Below are 20,654 nucleotides of genomic sequence, written 5' to 3' on the forward strand. Positions count from 1 at the left end.
TTATTCTGAGACTGTGGCCCCTAGTTCTAGACTCCCCAGCCAGGGGAAACATCCTCTCAGCATCAATCCTGTCAAGCCCCTTAACATTTTTATATGTTTCACCTCTCATTCTTCTAAACTCTAGAGAATATAGGCCTAGTCTCCTCAATCTCTCCCCATAAGACAATCCCCCTATCCCATGAGCCAGTCTAGTGAACCTTCTTGCACTCCCTCTAAGGCAAGTATATCCTTCCTAAGGTAAGGAGACTAGAACTGTGCACAATACTCCAGTTGTGGTCTCACCAAAGCTCTATGTAATTGCAGTAAGACTTTTTTACCCTTATACGCTAATCCTTTTATAATAAAGGCTAACATATCATTTGCTTTCTTAATTGCTTGCTGTACTTGCATGTTAACGTTTTGTGACACCCAGGTCCCTCTGAATACCAATATTTCCCGATCTCTCACCATTTAAAAAATATTCTGCTTTTCTATTTTTCCTACCAAAGTGGATAACTTCACATTTCTCCACATTTATATTCCATCTGCCATGTTCTTGCCCACATACTTAACCTGTCTCTATCCCTTTGCAGCCTCTTTGTGTCCTCCTCACTACTTATGTTTCTACCTAGCTTTGTATCGTCAGCAAACTTGGATACATTACACTCAGTCCTCTTATCTAAGTCATTGATATAGATTGTGAATAGCTGAGGCCCCAGCACTGATCCTTACAGTACCCCACTAGTGACAGCTGCCAACCCGAAAATGACCCGTTTATTCCTACTCTCTGGTTTCTGTCCATTAACCAATCCATGCTAATATTACCCCCAATCTCAAGAGCCTTAATTTTATCATCATAGGCAGTCCTTCGAAAAGTGAGTTCTCAGGTGACTGTACAATCCAATACAGGAATTACTGTCTTTGTTACAAATGGGATAGACAGTGGTTGAAGGAAAGGGTGGGTGGGTAGTCTGGTTTCCCGCACGCTCCTTCCGCTGTCTGTGTTTGGTTTCGGCATGCTCTCGGCGACGAGACTCGAGGTGCTCAGCACCCTCCCGGATGCTTTTCCTCCACTTAGGGCGGTCTTGGGCCAGGGATTCCCAGGTGCCGGTGGGGATGTTGCACTTTATCAAGGAGGCTTTGAGGGTGTCCTTGAAACGTTTCCTCTGCCCACCTGGGGATCGCTTTCCGTGTTGAAGTTCCGAGTAGAGTCTCGTGTCGGGCATGCGGAGCTTGTTTAATAACCTCTTGTGTGGCACCTTTTCAAATGCTTTCTGAAAATCCAAATACACTACATCCACTGGTTCCCCCTTATCTACCCTACTAATTATAACCTTAAAAAACTCCAACAGATTTGTGAAACACTATTTCCCTTTCATAAATCCATGTTAACTCTGTCGAATCGTATTATGATTTTCTAAGTAACCTGTTACCACATCCCCAATAATAGATTCCAGCTTTTTCTCAACTACTGATGTCAGGCTAACTGGTCAGTAGTTCCCTGTTTTCTCTCCCTCCATCCTTGTTTAGCAGAGTTACATTTTGTATTGACCATAACAAGGGGATATAATCTTTAGAGTATAATCTAGTATTTCTGAAGTTTCACCCATTGCTTGTTAAATATGGTACTGTACAGCGCAAGACTCAAGTTATAATGCCAGTACCACATATTCAGGACAGGACCAGCTTCTATTCTTGCTGCTTTATAATGAATACAGTATAAGGTGGGGGGGGGGGGGGGGGGTTACCGAGGGGATGATCACAACACAGTTTCTTAGCCGATAAGGGGATAAGGGGATAAGGGGTTATGGGGAGCGGACAGGGAAGTGGACCTGAGTCCATGATCGGATCAGCCAAGATCATATTAAATGGGGGAGCAGGCTCGAGGGGCCGTATGGCCTACTCCTGCTCCTATTTCTTATGTTCCTATGTAACACATCTTTAACCTGAAAATCAGTCCGTCACTTTTCCTTCAAGCAGTGTTTCCCAGAGACTGGCTGCACCCACCAGTTTTAAGGATGCTATTTCCATGCAGTCATCGCAAATGTCACAGAAGCTCATAGATTTTCACATAGTGATCATTGCTACCAGTACAAAATGCTGGCCTTTAGCCTTACTGCACAACAAGAGCTTGCATCATGTGTCTGGCTGTGGTTACTGTGTATATGTACCGCAGCCTAGGTATATTTAGATGTTGCAGTTTCATGTATCAACATTTTTCAGCTACTTTACTTTTTTTTTTAAAAAGTCTTTCAATCCAATCTCCTCCCTACAGTATTCACACCTGAGACTGTTCACAGAATTTTAATGTCGAAGACATTAATAATCTAATAAATAGAATAGCACATTTAAATGATTTTTAGTTTTTTTGCATAAGTGTGAATAAATTCCAAGTACATTTCACAACAAAGGCAGACTAGTAGATCACAGCCGCCTGTCAGACATTTACCACATACCCTTGCGAACTCCCACATGACAATGTTTTATGCATTGCGTGACTGAGGGAGAACTAACAATGTGCTCATTGAGGTATGGGATGACTAATACCTGAGGGGACAAACTGGGGTTCAGTAAAAGATCAAAGGAATGAAATAAATGATATCAGCGTAACCTTTTAGCTTTAATGTTTAATGAGAGGGCTGTGCCAAGGTTAGAGATATAGTTACAGTGTCAGGAGTATAAAAGAAAGAGAGACTATTTTAAGGCAAATCCTTGTCATCTAAAAAGGAGAAGCTCTATATTAGAGCAATGTTGTACTTGACCAAACATCTCTGTTGTAGCCAAGACATATCTGATGTTTTTCTGCCCTCCTCTCCCAGGGTGCTGACGGTTGGAGGTGTACAATTCCATAAGCTCTGTTTGTCCTCCAGTACCTTGCCCAACTGATCATTCCTTACAAGAACATAAGAAATAGAAGCAGGAGTAGGTCATATGCCCCCTCGAGTCTGCTCCGCCATTGAATAAGATCATGGCTGATTATCGACCTCAACGCCACTTTCCCGCTCGATCTCCAAATCCCTTGATCCCCCATCACTCCAAAAATCTATCTATCTCAGCCTTGAATATACTCAGAGACTCAGCATCCACAGCCATTTGGGGCAGAGAATTCTAAAGATTCACAACCGTCTGAGTGAAGAAATTCCTCCCCAGCTCTGTCTTACATCGCCTACCCCTTATCCTGGGACTGTGCCCCCTAGTTCTCGACACCCCAGCCAGGGGAAACAACCTCTCAGCATCTACCCTGTCAATTCCTTTCAGAATCTTGTATGTTTCAATGAGATCACCTCTCATTCTTCTAAATGAAATGATGTGTGAGCCTAGACATTTACACCGTTTCTTTGCAAGTTCTGCCAATTTCCTCTAGCAGTTATGGTGGAAGACCAGTAGAACACGCATCAAATTTCAAGGCTTGGATGTTAGTAGGCTGTGATGGGTATCATAGCTGAGCCCAATAACATCCAGCGGGGGTCACTGGATAGTGAAGAGCAGGACCCATAGCAGATTTTTTTTCTCCTGCCTAACTCTGGGACAATGAGGCCAATTGTAGGGTCCCATTTTTTTCAGTTATGCCTTCTCTCAATGAACACACACACAGTTAAAATAGAATAAAACACTGACAATTCAGCTTTTGTTTCAGGATTAGCAAAGGAAGCCGTAAGTACATTGTCTAAGAGTACAGCTTCTGACCTTAATTTCTTGTTCAGTCTTAATTATAAAATACGTCATCTTCGATGATTGAGCTGCTGTTGCTGGAGTGTGAATGGCGCGGGTGACTGCCAGTGCTCTGTCGCAGTGTTCTGTGCAATTCCGCTCCACAAGGGGGGGCTTCTGGAAGAGACAGGTAGTTAGGAGGGTCATGAGTCAGTAAGGTTCCTGCGAGAGTTGCGTTGTGGAAAGGACGTAGAGTAGCCATGTCTATCTGCACCGGTTCGCCAGCTGGGCTGGCTACATATGACAAGAGAGGAGTTACGACAGTGCAAGGACGTTCGACAGTCAAAGAGTAAAAGCCTTGTGGTCCACCGAGAGAGTGATCTTCAAGATAAATTTCATCTGTATCTTAAAAAAAAAGAAAACTTGTATTAAACTAGTGTTGCTTTCCAAAGGATTATAAATGAGGATTATAAATATCCACCTCATTGAGTACTGGCCTGCAAAACATTGAAATATTCAAAGTTTTCATCCCCAAATAATATTTTGTTGTTTCAGTCCCCACCGCTTATAGCGGGTGTGTTAATAACGTGACTTGCCTGCTGGATGGTCAAACCAAAAAGATAAGTAGCAAACATATTTTTTTTTAAAACAGGAAATCTCACTTAGCAACTGCTTCTTCTACTTGCTTGCAGTTGCATCTGAATCGCATCAGTAAGAGAACTGCACTTTAACTGGGTGCAAACAGCTGATTGAAATAGCTTGAAGACCCAACTTTGCCTGAAATCAGCACAGCCTTTTAAATCAGTAAATACAGGGTAAGTACTTAAAACTGCCCGGAATAGTCAGTGCACAGAATAGGTTATAAGCGATGCCTTTGTCATTGACTCCTATGGTAACGACAGATGGCTAGTGCCATTTGCCCAATATCAGCGGCTGCCCAGGGTGAGCATGAACAGTGTAAGTGGTGGGGACTGTATTTGTAAAGAGGATTAGTTGGTGCAAAGTCTCCAGATCTTTAAAAACAATTCAGTGCAAATTGCCAGCTGTGTTCAAGGAAGCAGGTTTCAAAAAGGGCATAAGGCCCCCTATTTGCATATGCAAATAGCCTAATGCCTGTTTCAGGCGTGGGCCCTGGATGCCTATACTAGAGCATTTACCAAAACGGCAATTTCACTGGAAAAGAGATGATCTAATTGAGTTTTTAAAGCTTATGAGAGTTTTTTTAAAAAAAGGGTAGTAAAAGCTTGTTTCCCTGGGAACAGGGGCATTGATTCACCAGAAGGATAAAGGGGAAAGTTAAGAAAGCTTACCACAAGTGGCTACTGGGGCAGACACCCATAACATTTCAGAGGGAATGAGATAAGTATTTGAAAAGGAAATTATAAAAGGATACAGAAATAGATCAAGAAAGTAGGATTTTAGTAGAAGGCTCCACTTAAAAAGTTAACAGCACAGGATGATGGGCTCAATGTCCTTCTGTGCTGTCATTTCTAATGAACCCATTATATGAATACAGCCAGTGCCTCTGTCAGTAACCTGGAAGATTGTTTGTGCACGAGTGTACTCCGTGTTAGAAGGATGGACTATGAGAAACAATAAACTGGGGCTGTTCAGTCTTGAAATTGAGGTGACAGAGAGGATCTTGGAAGTATATGAGATACTTAATGGAATAGAGTAAGTTAACTCGGAGAAATACACCAGGGCATCAAGATAAGATGACTTGGGCTCAAGGTTGTGAAATGAGAATTTAGGACAGATGTTAGGAAGTATTTCTTTAGAGAATGATCAACAACTGGAATGTGTTATAAGGAAGCGTGGTTGAAGCCAGTTCACACGAGTCATTTAAGAAACAGTAAAGAGTTGGTATTCTGGAGGGATTAGGTTAAAGGGCTGAAGAGCCTTTCATCCAAACCTATCTTATAATAATATTTATGCTACACATGATAGATGGATAATAAATAGAGGAAGGAATAGAAAACCCTTGACCTACCGAGGTAGTTAACTGTGTTGCTTGGACTACTGCCTCCAACTACCTGTTCTGTGTCCAGGGAGGACCAGGCACTCAGTGTTGCTTCAGTAATGGCAAACTGTTCAGCAACACCTGTTTAAAAAAATATAGACTGAATTAGCCAATGAGTGCTAAAGAACATGATTAAAAAGAGTATTAGAACTCAGCCCAATAATTGACAGGAACCAAGCCTATTTTAATTGGAGCAATAGGGGGGGCACTGGGTAAGCCCCAATGTCACTGAACAGAAACCTACCACCAGTGCTCCCTCAATCAGATACCACTAATAAAATAATCTAACCCGAGGTCCAATCAAACTGAAAGAAGCATAATGTGAAACTAAATCAGGATCTCATTGTTGTCAATTACACAATTAATGTCCTGGGTGCCCACCAGTCACGGAAGACAGAACCCAGGTATTAGCATCTTGGAGCTTTAATCTTGAAATGTGCAGCCTTTCCTGTTTGGAAAATGCAAGTCTGCACCTGCTGATAAACTTTGGACCCAAGTCTGATCTACTTTAAGGGTCTGAGGATAAGGGGTAAGCCATTTAGGACCGAGATGAGGAGAAACTTCTACATGCAGAGAATTGTGGGCATGTGAAATTCTCTACCACAGAAAGTTGTTGGGGCCAGTTCGTTAGATATATTCAAAAGGGAGTTAGGTGTGGCCCTCACGGCTAAAGGGATCAAGGGGTATGGTGAGAAAGCAGGAATGGGGCACTGAAATGCATGATCAGCCATGATCATATTGAATAGTGGTGCAGGCTCAAAGGGCCGAATGGCCTACTCCTGCACCTATTTTTTATGTTTCTATATAAGGGTCGAAATTACTGTCTGGTATTCTTTAGGTAAACCCCTTAGATTTGCTACCTCTCGCTCCACTTTCAAAAATCCTCTCAAAACTTCTCTCTTCAGACACCCCTTCTGTAACTCTTCTCACAATTGCTGCTTGCTGTCCAATTCTTCTCCACCCTGCAAAATGCCTTGAACATTTATTTTATATTATAGGAGTGACGTTCTGTTTTAGTGCACCTGGTGCATGCAGAGAACAAATCAGGGAATAGCATACCCCCAACGCATGAATTTCCATCCATTAAAATCATGGGCTGATGAACCACAATTTCTTAACATGTGCCCCTGGCATACAGCGGGGCACTGGAACACAGTATCTCACCTCATATCACAGTGCAAGTTGTTACTGTTGCTGCTTACTCATTAGGTTTCACTAGGGGGAGCCAATGGATCATCTACTGTCTAGATGCTTCAAATTGTTAGCTACACCCCCAAACCCAATTTATATAAACCCTTGAGCAACGCCAGAGAGAGCCGGTAGTTTGTTTTTGTAAAATAGAAGTACAATCTAAGTATTCCCTAATTACTTCCTGGCTTCTTTCTATCTCCAGTTAGGGGACTACTCTTCAGTCCTCTGCCATGACTTTGTTTCAAATATTTCAATAGTCCAGAACCTGTGCCTCTTTGGCTGTGGCAGGACTTCTGTCCACCACACAGATGCACCCCTGACCCAGTTGATCTTCTGTCCTCAGGATTATTTCAATATTTCTGATGGGCTCCCAGCCTTCTCCAAGGAGTCAGCCAGTAGGTTTGCTGTGGTAGGCCGACAGCTTCTGAGATGCTGGTAAAACGTAATTGCATTTTTATTTATTTTAAATGAATTATGTACCATTGATCCCTCTGCACAGATTTCCTGGCTTTCAAAATTTAAGTCCTTCTCTCCTCCACTGCAAAAGCTGGTCACCGCCAATGAGCTGATTTCCTGATATCCAGCGTTGCTGTAGGTCAAATGATGGAAGATACATCGGATGACATATTTCTGTCATTTAAATATTTCAATGCCCCAGCCAATATATTGAGCATCACCTGTTACTTCCAGCAGGAAATCCAGTGGGTGTGGAGAGACTATCTCCCCATATTGATTGAGTAGATATTTGGATTGAAACTACTAGTATAACTGTTTGCTTTACTTCCATCTCCGTGTATATTGAGCGGGGCCCGATATCCAGCACAATTTCACTCCTGCCCATCTTACCTGCTGCAAAACGAGCTTCTTTCAGTTCATCAGTGAGATTGGAGTAATGGTCTTCATCAATAGGACATGTATCACATCCTCTACGCTGGGAACCCCAACCCTTCCATTCAATGATATGAGCCACTCGTCCACGTGCCATAGCTGTTGGCTTAGTAATGTGATCTTTTACTGTCTGAACCAGACCTGCAATAGAAAGCCAAAGTCACACTTTAATACCACGGTAAAATTAATTCATATGTTTCATTATATACTTGAAAAAGTAACTATCTGCATTTTCAACGGAGGATATTATAAATGAGATTTCAAGGAAGGACTCCTGTTACAGTCCACAATCCCCTCAATCACAAACCCTCCATTTGCACTATACTCCATTTGTAGTCCCCTTTGTTTGATGTCTCCCTCTTTAATTAAAATAATAGGTAATTATTTCTATTTACCTTTTTGTTTCTATTACCATTTTTGAGGCAAAAGTAATGTTAGCCATCAGCGGGTTAACTCTCTTTGTGCTGAACTTAGAAGAGGACAGGAAACACTTTTTCACATTCCATAGGGATAGGAATAGGTGTCAAACTTACAACAGAAAAAGAAAAAGACTTGAAGTTATGTAGCACCTTATCATGTGATTCTCCCAACAGTAATGTTGTGTCCAGGCAATGTCATACTCCCTCAGTACTGCACTGAAGTGTTGACCTAGATTGTGTGCTTAAATCAGGAGTGGGGCTTGAACCGACAACCTGCTGTCAACCTTGAAGTGCCATGATCAGGTTTGTGTGGAGTTATTTTGCTCACGGGCAGAAACGACACCAAATGCAAATAGCTTAGATCACATGGGCTTGTGTCAACTCAAAAATTCATTTTACGGAGGATCCATTTCTCTCAGCTGGGTGAATTTTGTCAAAGCTTTGCTCTACTTAGTAACATGCACGTAGATGATTATTTCCACCGGGCTGCTTCCACTGACCTCTGTGTGAATTTGGGCTCCATTGTCACGAAGACACTCGACAAGCAGACTAAATGCAACGAGGTTTGGACACAGGCTTGAAGCTCTGGGCTCAACTGGTAATTAAAAATTTAGAGATGGGAGGAGCATTTTTATAAATTTCAATTTTGAATTCATAGCTGATTTAGGAAAAGCTTGCATTGGACCATTAAGGACATGTTTCTCCTTATTGGACCATCAGGGAACTGCTGAACAGTTCCATATAAAACAAAACAAAAAAGGCACAGTTAAAAAGCACTAAACCCAGTCCTAAAATTCAGACTTTCCCACTCCTGGTGCTGTACACTCTGATTCCTGAATTCTGTGGCTCTTGCAACTGCAGGTGGTCGGAAGAAGTTTGTATTTGGCCCGTAATTGCCGGCTGGTTACTTTTCGCCTCTGCCTAGAAACATAGAAAATAGGTGCAGGAGTAGGCCATTCGGCCCTTCGAGCCTGCACCGCCATTCAATATGATCATGGCTGATCATTCCTTCAGCATCCCTTTCTTGCTTTCTCTCCATACCTCTTGATCCCTATAGCTGTAAGGGCCGTATCTGCAGCGGAGATTTAAAAATGTCTTGGGTAAGCTGCAAGGTGTCCCAATTCTGCCAGCTGTTTCAAATTGATTACCAATTAATTTTACATGAGTCACAGTTGAATATTCTTGAGTCAGAAAAATATTGTGCTCCTCATTCTAGACAATTTCACTGTATGTGAACCTTCAACAGAAGCACACGAAATTCAAAGGCAGACCTAAGGAATTGCAAGTCATCATCATAGGCAGTCCGTCAAAATCGAGGAAGACTTGCTTCCACTCTAAAAGTGAGTTCTCGGGTGACTGTACAGTCCAATATGGGAATGACAGTCTCTGTCACAGGTGGGCAGACAGTGGTTGAAGGAAAGGGTGGGTGGGGAGTCTGGTTTACCGCACGCTCCTTCCGCTGTCTGCACTTGGTTTCTGCATGTTCTCGGTGACGAGACTCAAGGTGCTCAGCGCCTTCCCAAATGCTCTTCCTCCACTTAGGGCGGTCTTTGGCCAGGGATTCCCAGGTGCCGGTGGGGATGTTGCACTTTATCAAGGAAGCTTTGAGGGTGTCCTTGAAACGTTTCCTCTGCCCACCTGGGGCTCGCTTGCCGTATAGGAGTTCCGAATAGAGCACTTGCTTAGGAAGTCTCGTGTCGGGCATGTGGACGATGTGGCCCGCCCAACGGAGTCATACTCCTGACTGCAGTGCTCCTCATTATGGTGCAGTGTAGACGCCTCACACTTCACCAACATCATCTCCTAATCTCACTCAAAGCTGCAGCCTGACTGGAACAGCATTTCTTTTCCTCCTTCAAGTATCCACATAAGGTTTCAATCTTAATATATACAGTGACACTGTTTAATATAATCGATCAGATCCACAGTTGAACACTTTGCGAATGAAATCACTTCAATTTAACTTCCCATGGATTCTACTGTAGCCTTGCAGTTTTCACTAGCTGCTCTACTCAATGCTGTCAAGCTCCAATGAGTCACAATTTCAACACATTAAATCTATGAAACTGCTGCTCCAAGGGAACTGAATGGCTCCGTGGGTTAGCCCATAATCCTAACACCTCAACATTTTTCATAACATGTACACACCTCACGGGTCGCTTGTAAACTACACACATAATTGCTGTCTGTCATTCGTCTATGGTGGTGATTGGAAACCCTTCCTTGGTTAGCTGAGCATGTATTTACTGTATATACGCTCCCCTCCCAATCCCGTTCTCCTGCGATAGTGTCTTGTAATTACAGCCCAGATATAGGCCATGTAGAGGAACAAAGGGATCTTGGAGTGCATGTCCACAGATCCCTGAAGATGTTAGGCCAGGTAAATAAGGTGGTTAAGAAGGCATTCGGAATACTTGTCTTTATTAACTGAGACATGGAATACAAGAGCAGTGAGCTTATACTTGAACTGTATAAAACACTAGTTAGGCCACAGCTAGAGTACTGCGTGCATTTCTGGTCACCACATTATAGGAAAGATGTGATTGCACTAGAAAGGGTACAGAGGAAATTTATGAGATGTTGCCTGGACTGTAGAATTTTAGCTAGAAGGAAAGATTGGATAGGCTTAGGTGGTTTTCTTTGGAAGAGAGGAGGCTAAGGGGAGACCTGATTGAGATGTATAAAACGATGAGGGGCCTAGATAGAGTGGATAGGAAGGACCTATTTCCCTTAGCAGAGGGGTCAACAACTAGGGGGCATAGATTTAAAGTATTTGGTAGGAGGTTTAGAGGGGAGCTATACACCACAGCAGCTGAGGTGTATAACTGGTCTCTGGCCCGAGGCTAGGGAGGGTAACAAAAATCAACCAGGGTTCTTGTTCATTGAGCCCTGCTAGAAAGGGCATGGGTGTGAACATTGGGTGAGAACAAGATCATGCTCAGCTGTGACACCACCTCTGGTTGAACAACCTGCCACATTTGCTGTCTAGATTCATACATGAAGGATGGTCACTTTGGGTGAGGTATTAGAAGGCCATTGAGCCCAGCGCAGTCATACCTCAGCAAGAGTACCTTCAGCAACTTAACTGCCTCTGGTGCCCAGGGCTTACATTGCAGGAGACAAGGGAGAGAAGTATTTATCCAGATTCTGCCTCTTTTTTTCCCTGTCGCAAATGATGTGTGGGTGCATGGTCCATCCACCCATTAATAGGCAGGTGCATGCAAATACAGGAATGATGCCATATGTTATTTCTACATTTACACCCTGAGCAATGCTGGGCTGAAGGGATGCCTATCGGTCCTGGGCACCAGAGGCAGTTAAGTTGTTGAAGACTGTAATGTATTTGCTTTGTGCGTTCTTTGCTTAAGAATTCATAGCAACACATTGCTATTAAGAACTAATTGGTTTATTCGCAAAGGTTTAACAATTACACTACACATTACCAGTTCATCCACCAGGCTCACAACCACCTGCCTCATCATGGACCCCCTGAACCCAACTGGCTGGGGTTTTATTGAGTCTTGTGAACATCACATGACTGGCTAAGCCACTCACAACTCAACAGCTCTACCAACCTGTGAGCATACAGGTGCATACATTACACTAGCCATTAGTTTCCACACTGCAGTAGATCACAGCCCATCAATTGCAGTCGGCTAACTGGCTTATTGCAGAAAAGCTGGTACATTTTCTGGCCATTTCTTGCTTATCCACTTTGGTGGCAAAAACAGTAAAGCAGAATATTACCTGAATGGTGACAGATTAGGAAAAGGGGAGGTGCAACAAGACCTGGATGTCATGGTCATTGAAAGTTGGCATGCAGGTACAGCAGGCGGTGAAGAAGGCAAATGGCATGTTGGCCTTCATAGTGAGAGGATTTGAGTATAGGAGCAGGGAGGTCTTACCGCAGTTGTACAGGGCCCTGGTGAGGCCATACCTTGAATATTGTGTACAGTTTTGGTCTCCTAATCTGAGGAAGGACATTCTTGCTATTGAGGGAGTGCAGCGAAGGTTTGCCAGACTGACTCCCGGAATGGCAGGACTGACATATGAAGAAAGACTGGATCGACTAGGCTTATATTCATTGGAATTTAGAAGAATGAGAGGGGATCTCATAGAAACATATACAATTCTGACGGGATTGGACAGGTTAGATGCAGGACGAATGTTCCCGATGTTGGGGAAGTCCAGAACCAGGAGTCACAGTCTAAGGATAAGGGGTAAGCCATTTAGGACCGAGATGAGGAGAAATTTCTTCATTCAGAGAATTGTGAACCTGTGGAATTCTGTAGGAAAGTTGTTGAGGTCAGTTCATTAGATATATTCAAAAGGGAGTTAGATGTGACCCTTACAGCTAAAGGGATCAAGGGGTATGGAGAGAAAGCAGGGTTGGGGTACTAAAGTTGCATGATCATATTGAATGGTGGTGCAGGCTTGAAGGACCGAATGGTCTACTACTGCACCTATTTTCTATCTTTCTGATTGTTGTTCATTGAACCCGGTTAGAAATGGATTTCAACAGGGTCAGCAGTTCCTGGGGTCAGCAGGTGGAACGTCCAACCTACCATGGGTTCGATGGCTCTGTAGGCCCTGAAGAAGTTTGGGGGCCTAGTTTGTGGTAAAGAGTAAACTCCTTGCAGACAAAGTAATGTTGCACATGGTAAAGGCTGAGTGGAAGGGGATCAGGATTTTTTTCTCCCCAGGATGCATATGAACAATTTATATTAACCTACCAACCAGTGACGAACTTGCGAGTGCATTGATGTCATAGCCATTCAGAGTCTGCTTAGAGCCAGAAAAAATTCCATTTGTGCTTCCAAAGCAGTTCTAAATTCCAAAGAAAAGAAGAATTAAAAAAATACAATATAATCAATTATATTTCAGTTAAAAAGTGAGATATAAAGCTATATAATAATGTCACTTAGGGCTGATTACTAATGGGCTGTTATATACAGTGATACCCCAAACATATGCGCACACTCTAATGTATCATACCTAATGCATAGATTTAAAGGTTAATTCTCTGGTTAGCAACCAATAACTAGTGGGATGTCATAGGGATCAGTGCTGGGACCCCAACTATTTACAATCTATAAAACGACTTGGAAGAAGGGACTGAGTGTAACGTAGTCAAGTTTGCTGAAAATACAAAGATGGGAGGAAATGCAATGTGAGGAGGACACAAAAAATCTGCAAAAGGACATAGGCAGGCTAAGTGAGTGGGCAGAAATTTGGCAGATGGAATATAATGTTGGAAAGTGTGAGGACATACACTTTGGCAGAAAAAAATCAAAGAGCAAGTTATTATTTAAATGGAGAAAGATTGCAAAGTGCTGCAGTACAGCGGGACCTGGGGATACTTGTGCATGAAACACAAAAGGATAGTATGCAGGTACAGCAAGTGATCAGGAAGGCCAATGGAATCTTGGCCTTTATTGCAAAGGGGATGGAGTACAAAAGCAGGGAAGTCTTGCTACAGCTATACAAGGTTTTGGTGAGGCCACAACTGGAATACCGCGTACAGTTTTGGTTTCCATATTTACAAAAGGATATACTTGCTTTGGAGACAGTTCAGAGAAGGTTCATTAGGTTGATTCTGGGGGTGAGGGGGTTGACTTATGAGGAAAGGTTGAGTAGGTTGGGCCTCTACTCATTGGAGTTCAGAAGAATGAGAGGTGATCTTATCGAAACATATAAGGGGCTTGACAAGGTGAATGCAGAGAGGATTTTTCCACTGATGGGGGAGACTCGAACTAGAAGGTGTGATCTTGAAATAAGTGGTCACCCATTTAAAACAGAAATGAGGAGAAATTTCTTCTCCCCGAGGGTTGTAAATCTGTGAAATTCGCTGCTTCAGCGAACTGTGGAAGCTAGAACATTGAATAAAATTAATACAGAAATAGACAGTTTCTTAAATGATGAGGGGATAAGGGGTTATGGGGACCGGGTGGGGAAGTGGAGCTGAGTCCGTGATCAGATCAGCCATGATCTTATTGAATGGTGGAGCAGGCTCGAGGAGCTTTTTGGCCTACTCCTGTTCCTATTTCTTATGTTCTTATGTTCTTATTAAAGTAATTGGTAGGAGGTTTAGAGGGGATTTGAGGGGAAATTTTTTCACCCAGAGGGTGGTGGGGGTCTGGAACTCACTGCCTGAAAGGATGGTAGAGGCAGAAACCCTCACCACATTTAAAAATCATTTGGATGTGCATTTCAAGTGCCGTAACCTACAAGGCTACGGACCAAGAGCTGGAAAGTGGGATTAGGCCAGATAGCTCTTTGTTAGCCGGCACAGACACGATGGGCCGAATGGCCTCCTTCCATGCTGTAAATTTCTATGATTCTATATCCCTCGCGATATCACACGACTACATTATGAAATCGGTTTGCTGGTATAGTATGCCTTTTAATGTAACTTCCCTTAGAACCCATGCAGACAGCCTTTATGAACTGTGACATCCCTCTGTGACATATCGCAGAGGGGCAATGTGGAGGCTTCGGGTATATCAGGGCTGGGGGCTGGAAGAGCTCAGATTGGTTTATTTTCTGCAAATTTCTCCCCTTCCCTTCGCAGGCTGGGCTAAGATTCCAAGGGAGCTGGCATCTCTTCTATACTTCACTGATTCTTCAAAACTCAGGCCTAAATGGTTTGTATGACCAGAATATTTGACAGAAGAGGATAGCACAGCTGAGGCCAGTTCTTTTCTCACACTACATTCACACATGTCCTTTTGAACAGGGGTCACTGGATAGCAATCCAGCCTAGGAATCCTGCCTGATTTTCCCCTGCTTTGCTCGGAGATGTTCAGCCCAATTGTAGTGTTCCTTACTGACGGAGATCAGCTTTCCCATTCTCACTGCAGCCTCAACAAACAGTCTCCTATTGTGATTCCAGTACATTAGTACAGTAATTACTATTACTTCCCAACTCCTCACCATCAGTCTTCCCTTTTTCCTAAAGGCTTTTAAAGAAAGAAAGACTTGAATTTATATAACGCTTTTCTCAACCTCAGGACGTCCCAAAGTGCTTTACAACCAAACTTTTGAAGTGTAGTCAGTGTTATAATGCACGAAACCGGCAACAAATTTGCACACAGCAAAATTCTACAAATAGCAATGTGATAATGACCAGATCATCTGTTTTTTAGTGATGTTGATTGCGGGATAAATATTGGCCAGGACACCGGGATGAACTCCCCTGCTCTTCTTCGAAATAGTGCCATAGGATCTTTTACGTCCACTTGAGAGAACAGACGGGGTCGTGGTTTAACATCTCATCCGAAATATGGCACCTCCGACAGTGCAGCGCTCCCTCAGCACTGCACTGGAGTGTCAGCCTGGATTGTGTGGAGTGAGACATGAACCTATAACCTTCTGACTCAGAGGCGAGAGTGCTACCCTGGCAAAGCTCAAGCTTGGTGCCGTCTAACCACTGCTCATTGGAGTATCTTGGTTTCCCTCCTCTTGCCTACCTTGGTGGTGTCCCCTACTCTAGGCCTTGGCACTTCACCTACGTTCCTGAATAAGTAAAAGCACAACTGAAAGGAAATTCCTGCACTGTATAGCTCTGTACCATACTGGGCACTGCATTTAAGATCAGGAAGGTCCTGGTCAGTTTGATTCTTTTCTCTAAATGCAGTCCTGCATTTAACCATGTTTAGGACCTGGGTTGTTGCACAGTATCATGCAATGAAAGAAATACTGACCTGTATTATGGGGTCCCAGCAGAAATCCGTCCTGTCTTGCTGAAACATAATCAAAAAATAAATGAAATCAACAGTGGAATTATAGTTTCATTCCCTTTTCCAATGTTCACTCCTCTTCACCATGCTGATTCTTGCTCAGGTACAATCTGTAATGTATACACCTGTGAGGATGCTCACAGGTCTGCAGAGCTGTTGACTTGGCCTGGAGGGTGGTGCACGGAGCAGTCCTGTGCAATAAGTTTTTAAGTCGGTTCACAGGCTCCCAGGCAGCCTGTAATTTCTGCGGTCTAGAGGGGTCCGTGTTCCATGTATATATTGAATGTGCGAGGTTGCAGCCCCTATTCCATTATTTGAAGGGGCTGCTCCTCAAATTCTGGTTGCACTTCAGTCCCACACTCCTGATCTTTAGGCACCCTGTGCGGAGGGGAGCGGGTAGGTCCGAGGGCCTCCTCGTAGGACTGCTCCTGGACACGGCCAAGGGGGCCATCAGCCAGTCCAGGCAGCGGGCGGTCGAGGGGATCGTTCAGCCCGACTGCCTGCCTCTCTTCCGCGCTTACATCCGAGCCAGGGTGTCCCTGGAGATGGAGCATGCGGTGTCCACCGGTACGCACGCGGCCTTCCGCAAGAGGTGGGCGCTGGAGGGACTGGAGTTCATCATCACCCCCGACAACCAAATTTTGATTTGATTTAAGTTACTGCCAACGTTTAATTTGTTTATTGTGTCGTATTTAGTGCCCTCCCCCCACTTTTAGCCAGGGAGCACTTGTATAATTTGTGTTTTTTAGTGCCCTCAAAAACAAAACAAAAAAAAACAAGGGGGCACTTGAAAAGTTCTTGGAGTGTGATCCCCCTTTAATCAGGGGCCACTTGATTGGTTGCAGCAAAATAGTTGTAGAGCTGTTGAGTGGGAGTGGCTTTGCCAGTCACTTAATGTTCACAAGCCTCAATAAAACCCCAGCCAGTTGGGTTCGGGGAATCCACGATGTAGCAGGTGGTTATGAGCCTGGTGGATGAACTAGTAATGTGTAGTGTGATTGTTAAGCCTTTGCTAATAAACCAACTAGTTCTTAATAGGAATGTGTTGCTATGAATTCTTCAGTAAAGAACCCATGAAGCAAGTACGTTACACAATCTCACTAGCATGAAATGATCTTTCTATCTCAGCCAAATAGCCATTTTAATGTGTGAGCCAAGACGGTGGATGTTGGTAGGGTATTTAGCCATCATGGCTGAGCTCGATGCTTTCTTACCCAATATCCACACACTCACAATTTTCATCGGGAGCCACTGGATAGCAATTCGGAGCAAGAGCCCTGGCTGTCCAGGGGTGAGGAGGCCCAATTTGCTGTCCCAGCTAAGACCGACAAACAGCATGGACTGGCATTTGAACTTCACCTTCTTGGATGGTAAAATGAAATCCTCTTTTTACAATTGTAGATGAATTACAGAAATCACAGAAAAAGCTTTGAATTGCTAACATTTTCAGAATATAAATATTTCATAACTTATATTTACGTAGGATTGGGAAATTCCTCAGATTTGCTCCTGTTCTGCCAGCGTTATTTGAATGGGAGTGTGGCGGAGACCGTTTACTTGCCTACATGGCTTTTCCGTCACACTTCCTGCAAAGTGGCGCTGACGGAGCAGCTCCGAGGAATTTCTCCACCTTTTGTGTTTTTAACAAAGCAAAATGTCGCAAGGCATTTCACAGTTGGGATGGGGAAATCAGGAGAGGTGACTGAAGGCACTGTCCAAGGGATAGGTTTTGAGAAAGCTTTCGAAGATGGAGAAAGATGTTACAAGGTGGTGGGGGTCAGAGAGAGAGTTCCAATGTGGGGTAAGATGGCTGAAGGCATTGCCAACAACAATGGAGCAGAAGTAAGAGAGACTGTGCAGTAAGCCAAAGATGGACGAGCGCAGAGTGCGAATAGGTATACAGGACTGGAGCAGGTAGTAGAGGTGGTGTGAAGCATGGCCATGGAAAGATTTTTAGGTGAGGACAGGATTTTGAGCTGGGAAGCCAATGTACGCCAGCAAGGACAGGGTGATGGGTAAATGGGATGTTGTGGGGAATACGATGCCGGCGGAGTTCTGGATTAATTGAAGTTTATGGAGGATGTAGCTGGAGTGGCTGGTGGAGAGGGTGTTTTTTAAAGTCGAGTCTGGCAGCGATTAAGGCATTGATGAGGGTTCCAGTGGGTATGAAGTAGGGATGGAAATGTGCTTTATTCCAGGTGTGGAAGTTGGCAGACTAAATGCAGCGTTTGAAGATCAGTTCAGTGTCTAGTAAGACAACTAGGTTGAGTTTTCATAAGGACATAAGAAATAGGAGCAGGAGTAGGCCATTTGGCCCCACGAGTCTGCTCCACCATTCAATAAGATCATGGCTAACCTGATCTTGGCCTCAACTCCATGCCTGCTCCCCATAATCCTTGACTCTCCTATCGTTCAAAAATCTGTATCTCCACCTTAAATATATTCAATGACCCAGCCTCCACAGCTCTTTGGGGTAGAGAATTCCAAAGATTCACGACCCTCTGAGAGAAGAAATTCCTACTCAACTCTATTTTAAATGGGCGACCCCTTATTTGAAACTATGTCCCCTGGTTCTAGATTCCCCCACGAGGGGAAACATCCTCTCTGCATCTACCCTGTCAAGCCCCCTCAGAATCTTATACATTTCAATAAGATCACCTCTCATTCTTCTAAACTCCAATGAGTATAGGCCCAACCTGCTCAACCTTTCTTTATAAGACAACACCTTCATCTCAGGAATCAACCTCGTGAACCTTCCCTGAACTACCTCCAATGCAAGTATATCCCCTCCTTAAATAAGGAGACCAAAACTATGCAGTACTCCAGGTGTGGTCTCACCAACGCTCTGTACAGTTGTAGCAGAACTTCCCTACTTTTATACTCCATCCCTCTTGCTTGAACAGGCATCCAGGAAAGGGGATAGGATTGGGGTCAACAAGCAGAATTTCTAGCTGGGCCCAAACAAGATTGCTTTGGATTTGCTGATAGTGAACTGCAAATAGCTTTAGCTCATCTACAACTTGATGTTGGACAGACAGAACAGCAACAACCGTGAAATCAAGAGTGGTAATGGAGAGATGAAGCTGGATATAGTCAGCATGCACATGAAAACTGACCTCATTCTGACAAATAATGTTGTTATGGGCTGAAACCACTATAGGAGAGGTGCAGACCCCAGTGGGCCAGGAAAGAATGGAACCAGATGAGAGCAATGCCATGGAGGTGGAGCACAGAGTAGAGGGCAATAGGGTGATTGATTGTGTTAAAAGCTGCAGAGGGATTGAAGAGGACAATAATGCACCGTAGTCACTAACACGCAGATTGTTGGTGACTTTGACGAGGGAGGTTTCAGTGCTTTGGGCTAGACAGAAGGTCTGACTGCGGATTTCAAGTAGAGACTTGAGTAGCAACCTTAGAGGAAGGACATTTCGTAAATGGTGCTATAGTTAAGATGGAGGGTTAGGGATAGTTTTGTTGTTTTTAATTGATTATTTTGTGTGATTTGCTCAAGTGTAGAGATGTCACATTACCTTGCAGACTTCATGGTCCTCCGCAGTTGGTGGAGGTTCCCTCTTCTCCTGGGCAACTGCATTGCTCATAATCTGAGGGACGTCGCTGACTCTTGAGGGATTTTCACAAGTATTTGTGAGAATTTCTGACAAGATTAAATAATTAAAAATATTGATAGAAGTGCAAGCAATGTATGCACCAGTAATAAATATTGAATTGAACACCAAAAGGTTTATCATCTGAAACACAATAATTCTCGAATTTCTCCCTGTCCTAATCCCATCCCCTTATTTTATATCAGTATGATAGTTAGTAATCCTCTGAAATTTCCTCTCTTGTTCTTTCTAAGCTTCAAGTAAGTCTTTTCAATCCTTGCTGTGTTGAAATAAAGACACATTACACCGTCTCCTACTCTGACTCATTCTCTCGCAGGACCTCGAAACCATGGAATTCCTCACTTTGTTCAGTCTTCCCATCCTTTCAGAATCTACGGGCTTCTCAAACCAGAGTGTGGGATCACTTAATCACCACTTCCTGATTTACTTCATCTTCTCTCCTACTCTTTTCGACCTTAGAAGCCGTCTGTCATGATAGACTGTGACCCTTCACGTTGGAATCTCAATTTTTTTTTAAATCAGTGGTATTTGTCTTGACCAATGACCTGGTGACCAGTGACCAATTAAATCTGGAATTTACAAGCTAGCATCAGTAAAGGTGACCATGAAACTATCGGATTGTCAGAAAAACCTATCTGGTTCACTAATGTACTTTAGGGAAGGAAATCTGCCGTCCTTACCCGGTCTGGCCTATGTGTGACTCAGGACCCACAGCAATGTGGTTGACTCTTAACTGTCCTCTAAAATGGCCAATAAATCACTCCATTGTACCAAACTGCTACGACAAAGTCAGCACTTTGGGAGCACCTTCACTGCTTTGGTTACTACAGAGGTTATCCACGTAGGCAGAAAAAAATAGAAAAGCAAATTATAATTTAAATGGAGAAAAATTGCAAAGTGTTGCTTTACAGAAGGACCTAGGGGTCCTTGTGCATGAAACACAAACTGTTAGTTGGCAGGTACAGCAAGTAATCAGGAAGGCAAATGGAATGTTGGCCTTTATTGCAAGGGGGATAGAGTATAAAAGCAGAGAAGTCCTGCTACAACTGTACAGGGTATTGGTGAGGCCACACCTGGAGTACTGCGTACAGTTTTGGTCTCTGTATTTAAGGAAGGATATACTTGCATTGGAGGCTGTTCA

General features: G+C 43.6%; 1 protein-coding gene across 4 annotated transcripts in view; it reads right to left on the bottom strand.

The window, feature by feature from the left end:
• Positions 1 to 1,726: 1,726 nt before the first annotated feature.
• The window catches only part of fam131c (family with sequence similarity 131 member C), a 57,641-nt gene continuing 38,713 nt past the window's right edge, over positions 1,727 to 20,654 (bottom strand). For all 4 annotated transcript variants that reach the window (XM_070860941.1, XM_070860943.1, XM_070860940.1 and 1 more), the window contains exons 3-8: positions 19,418 to 19,542; positions 15,852 to 15,890; positions 12,882 to 12,975; positions 7,688 to 7,870; positions 5,621 to 5,731; positions 1,727 to 4,035 (exon numbers count right to left, since the gene is read on the bottom strand). In XM_070860941.1, coding sequence (XP_070717042.1) covers positions 3,686 to 4,035; positions 5,621 to 5,731; positions 7,688 to 7,870; positions 12,882 to 12,975; positions 15,852 to 15,890; positions 19,418 to 19,542 — 902 coding nt within the window. In that variant the 3' untranslated portion in view covers positions 1,727 to 3,685. The remainder of the gene's footprint in view (positions 4,036 to 5,620; positions 5,732 to 7,687; positions 7,871 to 12,881; positions 12,976 to 15,851; positions 15,891 to 19,417; positions 19,543 to 20,654) is intronic.

The sequence above is a fragment of the Pristiophorus japonicus genome, chromosome 18 (genome assembly GCF_044704955.1).
Source record: "Pristiophorus japonicus isolate sPriJap1 chromosome 18, sPriJap1.hap1, whole genome shotgun sequence".
In the NCBI taxonomy this organism is placed as follows: domain Eukaryota; kingdom Metazoa; phylum Chordata; class Chondrichthyes; family Pristiophoridae; genus Pristiophorus; species Pristiophorus japonicus.